The sequence below is a fragment of the Dermacentor andersoni genome, chromosome 9 (genome assembly GCF_023375885.2).
Source record: "Dermacentor andersoni chromosome 9, qqDerAnde1_hic_scaffold, whole genome shotgun sequence".
NCBI classification, from domain to species: Eukaryota; Metazoa; Arthropoda; class Arachnida; order Ixodida; family Ixodidae; genus Dermacentor; species Dermacentor andersoni.
The window spans coordinates 109,255,083-109,265,494 of NC_092822.1; the positions used below are offsets into that span (position 1 = coordinate 109,255,083).

General features: G+C 47.1%; 1 protein-coding gene across 1 annotated transcript in view; it reads right to left on the bottom strand.

The window, feature by feature from the left end:
• Nucleotides 1-5,034, bottom strand: part of Pop1 (POP1 ribonuclease P/MRP subunit) — a 60,234-nt gene extending 55,200 nt beyond the window's left edge. Inside the window, exons 1-2 of the mRNA XM_050176365.3 lie at nt 4,063-5,034; nt 3,727-3,817 (exon numbers count right to left, since the gene is read on the bottom strand). Of these exons, the coding sequence (XP_050032322.2) occupies nt 3,727-3,817; nt 4,063-4,206 (235 nt within the window). The 5' untranslated portion in view covers nt 4,207-5,034. The remainder of the gene's footprint in view (nt 1-3,726; nt 3,818-4,062) is intronic.
• Between the last annotated feature and the right edge of the window lie 5,378 nt (nt 5,035-10,412).

Genomic DNA, 10,412 nt, shown 5'->3' on the forward strand with positions numbered 1-10,412 from the left:
CTGAAGGCTTAGTGCCCAGCCACCAAGGTGGTCAGTCGGGTCTTTCAGTGACGATAGCCAGCACAGGGCGTGGTGGTCCGTGATGACAGAAAATGGGCGGCCAAACAAGTAAGGGCGAAATTTAGCCACTGCCCACACCAGAGCAAGGCACTCGCGCTCGGTGACAGAAAAACTGCGCTCTGAAGAGGACAAGAGGCGAATGGCAAAGGCAATAATGCACTTGACTCCATTTTGCTGTTGGGCAAGGACAGCACCAATACCATGGCCACTGGCATCTGTGCGAACTTGAGTTGGTGCAGATGGATCAAAGTGACCTAATATCGGAGGCATTGTCAACAAGCAGAAGAGGGTATAGAAGGAGTCAGTTTGTTCACAGCCCCAAAAGAACAGTGTCCTTTTTGAGAAAGTCAGTTACTGGCTGGGTGATATACGCAAAATTTTAGCAAAACGGTGAAAATAGGAGCATAAGCCCATGAAGCTGTGCACATCTTTTGTTGAGCAGGGCACAGGAAAGTTCTTGACTGCATGAATCTTATCGAGGTCAGGATGTATACCGGCAGCACTGACAAGGCGGCCAAGAATGTTGACTTTGCAGTGTCCAAAATGGCACTTAGAAGAGTTAAGTTGAAGGCCAGCTTCTCTAAAGACTTCAAGAATAGCGGCCAAGTGACTCAGATGGCTGTCAAATGTAGGAGAAAATACGATGACTTCGTCCAGGTAACATAAGCAGGTGGACCACTTATAGCCCTGAAGGAAAGAGTCCATGATTTTTTTTTAAGTTGCTGGGGCATTGCAAAGCCCGAAAGGCATAACCTTAAAATGGTAAAGGCCGTCTGGTGTAACGAAAGCGTTCTTTTCACAGTTGAATTGATCAATTGAAATCTGCCAATAACCAGATCGGAGGTCAACTGAAGAGAAATACTTCAATCTGTGAAGGCAGTCAAGAGCGTCGTCAATCCGCAGGAGAGGGTGCACATCCTTTTTCGTTATCTGGTTCAGTTGACAGTACTCAATACAAAATCGCCAGCTGGCATCTTTCTCTTTGACCAAGACAACCGGCAACGCCCAACGACTTGAAAAGGGCTCAATTAGACTTTTGGTTAGTATCTTGTCTACTTCAGCTTGGATAATGTGGCGTTCGTGCGAGACATGCAATAATGTCGTCGGCAGATAGGACTAGCAGCATCGGTGTCAATCTTATGGTTCGCAATGGAAATCTGTCCCAGCGGGCGATCCTCAAAAAAGTCACAATAAGACACCAGGATGCAACAAAGATTTGCAGCTTGTTCAGGTTGAGCGATCACCTTCGAAAATATGCCGGGATCGGACATTTCAGAACTGATCAGACAGCATGTGGCTGCATATGAGCACAGAACATCTAATACAGAGATGGCGGTATCCTCGATGGGAGAAGTGTTGCCGATGTGACCTGCCTTTGGGCATACCTTGTGTACTTAAACCAACATGTAAAACCGGAAGAAATACGCGGTTATCGGTGATAGTCACAATGGTATGAGAAACTGCAACTGTGAGTAGCAGGAGGACATTGACATTAGAAGTCAGCACTGTTACGTTTCGCCTACAACGCGCGGTAATGCCGGCGCGGATGCAACGGACGCCGGGGCTTTGTTCAAAGCGGCGGACATTTTGGCCCATTCGACGCCGCCGCAGCGCCTACCCGCCAAGCGTGTCCAGGCGTGTTTCAGTGCCACGTGTCTTCGTGTGTGCGTGTGTGTGTGTGTGCCCTCGCTTGTCAAAGCGCGGCAGCCGGGGAGCGGAGTTCCCCGAATGAGGAGCCTGGAGGTCTCTCGGCTCAACCGTTCGCGCCGTCGTGTGGGCGGGTTGGCGATGCGTCACTGCACTCGGTTCAGCAGGTCTCTCGGCTCGACCATGCGCGCCGTCGTGGGCTCATGCTCCGCCGTCCCGTGACCTTCATCCCGTGACCTTCATCCCGTGACCTTCCCTTTTGGACCGCGACGCCGAGAGTATAAGAGCAGCTGCCCCCGGACGCCAGGAGAGAGGCTCCGATTTGTACTGTTGAGTTACGTGCTCTCCCGTCTCTCCACTTCGGTCGACCTGACCGGCCGCTCTTTTGCTATGTTAGAATAAACAAGTTGTTCTGTTACCAGTCTTGCCAGGACCTTCGGATGCTTCCAGGGCCCCAGGCCGCCAGGCCAACGCTACCCTTGGGGCTTGCGACCCTTTGGCAATAACGGGCGTCAGCACCGAGACCCCAACAACTCGTGCCAGCGGTGCGATTCCTACAGCACATAGTCGCCGTCAGTAACAGATGGAACCCAGCACGTCAAAGGCATATACATGCAGGCTAGGGGCGGCAACCGTACAGGCAGCTCAAGTTGGAGGATGCTAGACTGCTTGGCAACGGCGAACAACGGCGCCATGCAGTCGTTGTAAAGGGCTGCATATAAAGGGCAGTAGTTAATCAGTGGCTTGGCTTGCGCCTGGATATGGCGAAAACCGCCGTCTGGATGAGGGCTGTTTGAGAACAGAATCGAGGACCAGTGGTTGCGACAGTATCGGGCGACGTGACCAACGCGGCGACAACTGAAGCAAATAGGTCGGTCATCCAGTGCCGGTCATCCACTCTGCCATGTTGCGAGTACTTTGAGGGATCTATTCATTTTGAGCATGCACGAGCGAAGGACGTTCGGTTGGCTGGGAACTGGCCATGATGCAAACTGATTGCAAGCCGACATTGGTGAATTCCTGGTGCACAATAGCCTAAACAAGGGGAACCACATGAGCGCATGCATCGTTGACAGGTCAGTACAGAGCCACGGGACAGATGGCTTCCAGCTTACCATGCACAATCTTCATCAGCTGCTCTGAAGGCTACTCCTGCAGCGAAGGAGAGTCCTGTTGGTCTTCACAAACAATGTTGAAGCCGTATTGGGAAGCCGTACAAATGACTGATAAATACAGCGGCTTTTCACCTGCTCGAAACGCTTGCACTCCCGTGATTATGTCATTAACCAAAGTACAGTTCTTACAAATGAGTAAATTGAAGCCGTCATCAGCGATACCTTTTAAGACATGCCTAACTTTTATTTTTCTTACCATAGGTAGAGAAAATGTTCAGTTTAATGCATCTTACAAACACTAAAATCAAGAATTCCCAACACAAAATATTTTTCCTTAGTAGATACCTACCGTAAATGTCTTCCATAAGTAAAAATTGTTTAGGCTCTTGTTATCGTGTTGTCAATTATTCTTACTTATCAGAGTAGGACCTGTAAAAACTTGAAACAGGCAATAAGTTCTACTAATGATCTACACATGTTGAGCCTCAAGTTTATCAGAGATTTCACTTGGAGTGTATAAATCATAGCCGCATAATTCTCAGCTTTTTACAAGTACGCATTACGTGGTTATCCTAACCGAAATGTTCTATAAAGAGCCCAATGTATTTTACTTCGGGTTCGGTTTGGAGCAGCATGCATTTGCAAAGGTGAGACAGACAACTGAAAAAAAAACAGTTTCACACAAGCATACGAACTAAATTTAAAGACACATTTCATTTACGAAGTGAAAGGACACAATCGAGGCACCATGCCATGCATGTAAATAGACTTTGTCAGTGTGTTGCTGACGTAGTTAAGTTTCCAAAGCATTGATCTAGTTTATTGGAAACAACAAGAACACTTTACAACTCTGCGCGTAAGAACAACCATTGCAGAGTTCGAAGTGAAAAGGGTTGACACATACCTCGTGGCACCTTCACGTCTTCTACCTCCGTGGCCTCTTCTAGACGTGGTTTCTTGGATTCACCACACGCTTTGCCATCGTCAGCTACTCGCTGAAATGACATTCATTGCCGGGTCAGTAGACTGAATATAGTACTTTGTCCTATTGAGCAGCGAATTCAGATGCAAACTTTACGCGAACACTCGATTTGGAAAAAAAAAATAACGTTCTCGCAATAAGTACTTGAAGGTGAAGCCTCCCCGTGCGACCAGTGTATTGCTCACATAAATTTAGGGCTGATGGGCGAAGTTTTTTTTTCTTTTTTTTTTTTTTTTTTTTTGTGAGGCCTGTACTTACTTTTCCAGTCAGGGTCTTCCCAGAAGAAAGTTCCGTGTCTTTACTGTCACCACCCGCAAGCTTCGTCGTTTCCCCGTTGACACTGGTTGGTGAAAAAGCAACATTCTTGTAGTACTCTGCTGGGTTTTCCATTCCCGCCGGCATTTTGCATGAGCACGCTAGGATCCGGGCGATCACCTTCCGAGGCCTGCTTGAAGCTGCCGGCAATATGGTGATTGTCAAACGATTCAAATACTACAAGCGCTCGGCACTAGCTCAGTGTTCGGGTCATTTCTGTAACAGCTTGGTCATAGCCTAGTCGTGCTCTGAGAGAAAGTTTGAATAAACAAGCTGCGCAAAGTACGCAACGCTAACACGTGCAGAAACGGCGCCGCCATTTTGTCTAATTGAGAAGCTAATAAAATATCCAATCCAAGCCAATAAACATTTTTTTTTGTTTCGGTTTCGAAATCAAGCATCTGTTACAAAAGCCTATGATAGTGAACATCGAGTTTATTGTTGAAGCTCTTCGGTAGTAATTCTTAAAAAGGTTTGCGCCCTTTGGGCGCCTATCCTGTCCCACAACTATAATCGCCAACTGCCTTTGTAACCGCTAGCTCCACCACTGCAAAAGCTGGCGCCACCATGGGCGTGACGTGTAATGAGGGATCACGTGGGCATAGAGCATGTGGGCACAGCGGCCGCGTCGGCTGCTTCGGAGGTTCCGAAGCGAGCTGAAAACAAAAGTTTTATGTCCCACCTGCGCTGCGGTTCTGATTAAGTGGTGAGACTTTCCCGCTTTGGGTGTCCGCTTAACAACATTTGAAAGCACCATAATAGGTAGTGGCTGCCTTTGGAAGCGTGCAGTATGGTAGGCTAGTTTCGGTTCCGTAGTGCCGGACCAATGCCTGCCGGACTTGGGTAACCGAGCCCGGTGTCAGCCTTATTCACACATAGCCGCAGGACAAGAAGTTGCGTGAAGCTTGGCTCACAAAACTTAGAACCGGCAAACAGCCATCGGCTACAACTCGGGTATGCAGCAAGCACAGACGCGAGGAAGATTTCTGCTACGGCGCCGGGACTGTTCTGCTAGTAGAAAACGCGCACCGAGACGCTCGCCCGACTACTGTCATAACAGTTTTGTCTATGAACTTGTTGATGCTAGATACTGGCAAGTTCAGTGGAATGAAAAGGTGCAGTAAGAAGCACATTAAAAGAAGCATGGCGTATGGTCATGTTTGTGTAATGAATTAACACACTGGATTACGATACAGACGCAGCGGGAAATCGCACGCTGCAGAGCACCCGTAAATATTCAGTGCGACGCAACTTGAGAAATAATGTTGAAATGTCGAATAATTTAGAAAAAAAAAATAAAGATTGAATCGTCGCGACGGCCCATCACAGCTAGTCGCCGTAGGCATCGAAGTCTCTTATAACGAAATTATTTTTGAACAGCTCTAATAGCGTGCACTCAACAATGGTCGCTTGTGTACTGTCAAATGCTGATATTCTGCGGCCTAAAGCTCACAGCATGGTGCGAAAACGCGCTCGCAGGGAAAGCAAAACATTGTGTGCGGACATGCATGCAGACGTGCAGGCGGTCGCTGCGAACCCGTGCGATCGCCGCGTTGAGGCTTCAGTCTGTTATGCCCCATTTGGTTGTACAAACAGCCCGCTATAAAAACATATTTCACATAGTTTGCTCTCAGCGTTTGCCTACCTTTCACGCAAGAAGCCGGTTCGGGAGACTCAATCGCGGCGATCGCGCGCAGTGGCGTTCACTGTACCTATTCGGTAAACAGATAGAGCCTGTAAACGATTCTGTGCATTCAGTTTGCCAAAGATTATTATTTCGACAGTAAAAATTTCCTCCGTTTTGAGAGTACTTGCAGAAATGTCCAGGAGGGCTGCCGCGTGGTGTTTTTATTGAGCGTCGTAAGCGAAACCCGTGAGGAGCGCGCCGCGTGATCCCTCATACTACGCAAAGGGAGGCGCTTCGGACAGATGGCGCCTGCGCAAGTCCTCGTCCCCAATAGAGGAAAGGCGCGCACGACAGGCGACGATTATCGTTGTGGGAGAAGAAAAGCCCCAAAGGGTGCAAACATTTTAAGAGTATCTATGGAACTATTAGTAGGCATTCTATTGTCATACATCTATAGCATAAAAATGACAAATACTTCGCTTCCAAACGGCTGGAACGTCTTCCCGGATGCCTACGATCGGCCTGCCGAGGCACATCCGAGTTGAAAAACTCCTCAGCATATGTCCTCAAACGGTGAACACCCTCGTCCCACAGGGGACGTACTGAGGGCGTCCCTAGCACGATATTTGTTCCAGCCGTACGTGCATATCAATGGCCAACCCGCTAAAATTTCTTAGTATGCGCCCTGTCCAACCTCCCTCCTTGCTCATGCTCCCCAGCTCAGGTGAAATGCCCCCCCCCCCCCCCCTTTAAAAACGAACATCTGGCTAGGCGACTGATGCATGGTCTCATCCAGAAAGCCTCGCACGTGCCCTTGAGCAGATGACGCTATTTTACACCCAGTATCTACTATTGCGGGCATGATGGACTTCTTTTCAATCCCTCATCCCCCTTTCCATGCCCTTTTCCCGAGGCAGGGTAGCCAACTGCAGTAGTCCGTCTGGTTAGCCCCACTGCTTTACATATGAATTGTTCACCATTTTTCAACATCCCTCTTATTTTTTTAATTTGTGTTCTGTGCAAACTGATTCACTGCTTACATATTTCTATATTGTCTTATTGTGCTAGACAAGGATCATTTCCTATGCCTATATTTGTCAGCATACCGGTACTACAAATTTGCATCTCCTAAGACCACACTCTTGCTGCATACCATTTTTAGAGGGCAAGGACCCAGAAAGCCTGTTGAAGGCTTTTTGTCCGAGCTCCTAAACCTTCTCCAATAAAGTTTGTTCTGCACCAGACACTGGTCAGGCCCGATCCTCTGCTGTCGCTCCTCTAGAAATGAAGGTTGTACCTCTCGACTCCCTGTAATCCTGTCCACCAATTAAAGGACTCATTTCCTACGTAACGAGCCCACAAATTTATTACAACCCTCCTTTCAAATCGCATCACTTTAAAAAACACGAGCTTCTTGCCTCGATCACCCCTCCACCCCACTTCTATTGATACTTGCTACGAGCGCCTTTTTGTCATCGTACGTTTTGGTCAGCAGCACGACATAGCCACCTATCGATAAGTGGTGTGCAAATGAGTTCTTGAGACCGAGTGCGAATAGTGCCAGAAGCGAATCGAATTCAATAATGAATACTTTTCAAACAGTTCGCTAATGATTTAAATGTACTGCCCACCAGCCATGGTTGGTTAGTGGCTTTGTGCTGCTAAGCACGAAGTACACTCCTAAAAAATATTGTACCCTTTGGAGCTTATATTGTCCCACAATAATCGCCACCTGCCTTGCTGTAGTTTTCTTAAGAACTTTGCACTTGCTCTACTTTTCGGTTCAGAATGCTATGTCACGCTGATAACACGCATGCCGTTCGCGACCTGGAAGTACAGGGTTCGCAGCCTTTAAGGTAGATGACGATTATTGTTGTGGGACAAGCACCAAAGGGCGCAAACTTTAAGCGTGCAGTGGGATCAAGTCCCGGCCGCGGCAGCTGGATGCAAAAACACCCGGGTACCTAGCGTTGGGTGCATGATAAACAACCCCAGGTGGTCAAAACTGATCCGAAGTGCCCCGCTACTGCGTGCCTCACTATGATATTGCGATTTTTGCCAAGAATTAAAAAAAAGTATATGTCCTGCTCTCCCCCCTCCCGTCATTATCAATTTTCACATCTTAATATTTGCAACAATATGAAATTCGCGCCATTACACTGCAGGTTATAACATTCTTCATTATAAGGCCAAATACATTAGGAACCCCTAAGCAGTTTGTTGGCAAACTCTGGCTCTTCAGAGCATATGCAGTATGCATTTTTATAGATTTCAGAGGTAGTCTTGCGGGCTCATTAAAATGTGTACACCTTCGCAAGAAAACCAGAAATGAGTGCCATTTACGACAATGGCAGGGCAAAAGCTTTGCTCAGTTCGAACGTTCGTGGCAGCTGGTGCCACTATTGTATCACGCGGCAATGAAACATTCAGATTTTATCCAATGAGAGGACACAGGTGCTGCATCATATAAAAACGAGTACCAAACAATACCCATGCACCGAGGGAACTCAGAGAGGGAGAGGGCTCTTTATTAGAAAAACAGAATTTTGCCGGCGCGTATATATCCGCTGGCATGCTACTCTGTATAGGGATGGGGCGAATGGAATTAAAAGATTCCAGAAGAGAGTGGGAGAAAAAGAGGATAAAAATAAATATGAAATGTCCGAGTGGACCTGATACGAATATTTACAGGTGACATGGTGGGTAAATTTAGGCTTTTGTATCGGAAGGGAACTCAGTTATTCATCCATCCATCCATCTCACTACTGAATGTCATGCCTAAACATTTTGCTGCAAGTGATCTTATTTAGCTGGAAAACTAGGGCTGCCTCAGAAATGCAGCGTGCTCAAGTATGTTATATCCGCCATGGATAGGACGAAAGTTGTCGCATTTTGCTTGAATTTCGGATCTCATACAGTTGACATCACGTATTTAAAACCTACTTGAAAAATATATGCATTATTCAATAGTGACTATTCAACAAACGGCAGTACTAAAAAAGATGAGGACGAAGTGGATTGTACCACAAGCAAGCACTGAACTTCCACCAACTCATCGAATTTTCATTACTATTGCAGCAATTATTCTATTTGTTACTGAAAATTACTTGCCCACCCTTCCCACTGAGCCACCATGGTAAGTCGAGCTTATTTTACTAATACATCATTCCATTCACGTATGTGCAACACAGCTCAATATGATCTTTTTCACCATAGACGAACTGTACTCAGTCTCGCAAACTCCATGCATGGCAAAGTCAAAGCTGTGGATTGCTTCCACCGACAGCAATGAGAAGCAGGGAATAAAGGCCTCCTTCCCCCCCCCCCCCCCCCCCCCGAATTCGGTGCCACTAAACCATCTGTCAACGTTACTATTGCTGTCAGACATGAGGTGATTAGCAGCAGACTTTTGTGTGCTTTTCTGCAGGTTCCAGTATTCAAATGACTGATGTGATGCACTGCACGAATGTGGCGAGACAGAGTACGGGAAGAAACAACCTGTACAACATTAAACATGGCACGCGTACAAAGTGATTGAGTGCACAATTTTTTGTTTAGGTACACAGCCTCCCTCCATGCACAAGGCAATGTAGGAACTTAGTACTCAGTTTAAGTGAGCCTACATTAGGATGTAAAATCAGGGTGTCTACCAACCGGGTATTCCCAGGGATATTGAGTTGTCTGGAAATACTCAAGGCATTTATGCTTCCATCAGGGAAAATTAGCTGTAATTTTATTTAAAGGGAACGAAAGTCGCTGTAATGCTGGTTCGAGTAAGAGAGAGGAATCGCAACGAATTGTCTTTGACGCCGTGTCATCGGCTAGAGGAGTTACCAGTGTAAAGCCAACGGCGGACTTTCCCGATGCCCGATAATTCGAACAGCTTCGCGGCACCACCACGTACCCCACAGAACCTCTCTGAAAGCTTATCTGAAATTTTGGACGCAAGAACCCTTCGCCGCAATGTTCGGATTTTTTGCCGTGACCGAAAGTCCGAAATAGCATTAATCAATTAATCAAAGCCACCACCACTGCCGTTTTGATTGCCTCGCTGCCTCGAACTGGCGCTCTTGCATACAGATCCGATGACAGCCGTAGCCACCACTGCTGCAACACTAGGCCTAGCTGCTTCGACGTTCGCTATTAAGCTCCTTGCCATTCAATGCGACGTTTTTCATTGAAAGAACTGCCGCTGTCAGCAATGGCACTGTCATCGAGATTCCATGGCTTCGACGTTCGGGAAGCACGATGTGTTGCATAAAACCGGTTTCAGAGTTTTGCCTTAGTACAATTGTGCCATGTGGTGAAGCATATCAAGTGTGGGAAGGGGCAGTTCTTACGGTACACATGTTGAGACAAAGCGGGGGAAAAAGAAATGCGACAAGAGAAGGAAACGAAGACGCAGTGCCAGTCCACCAATCTGTTCTTTTGGACACATAATGTATTCCTTCATTATACACTCATGCACCCGTCATCTCCTGTCACAGTAGGAGCACCAATATACCTAATAAGTGTACTGGCAGGCGTTCAGATAGTTTTTTGTATGTGCCTGTGGCAATTTAAACCCATAAAGGTAATAAAAGACTCATTCTTTTTTTTGAACTGCCCGATTTCTCTGACGTTTTCGCAGCCCCTAGGGAGTTCGCAAAATCAGTCGACTGTACAA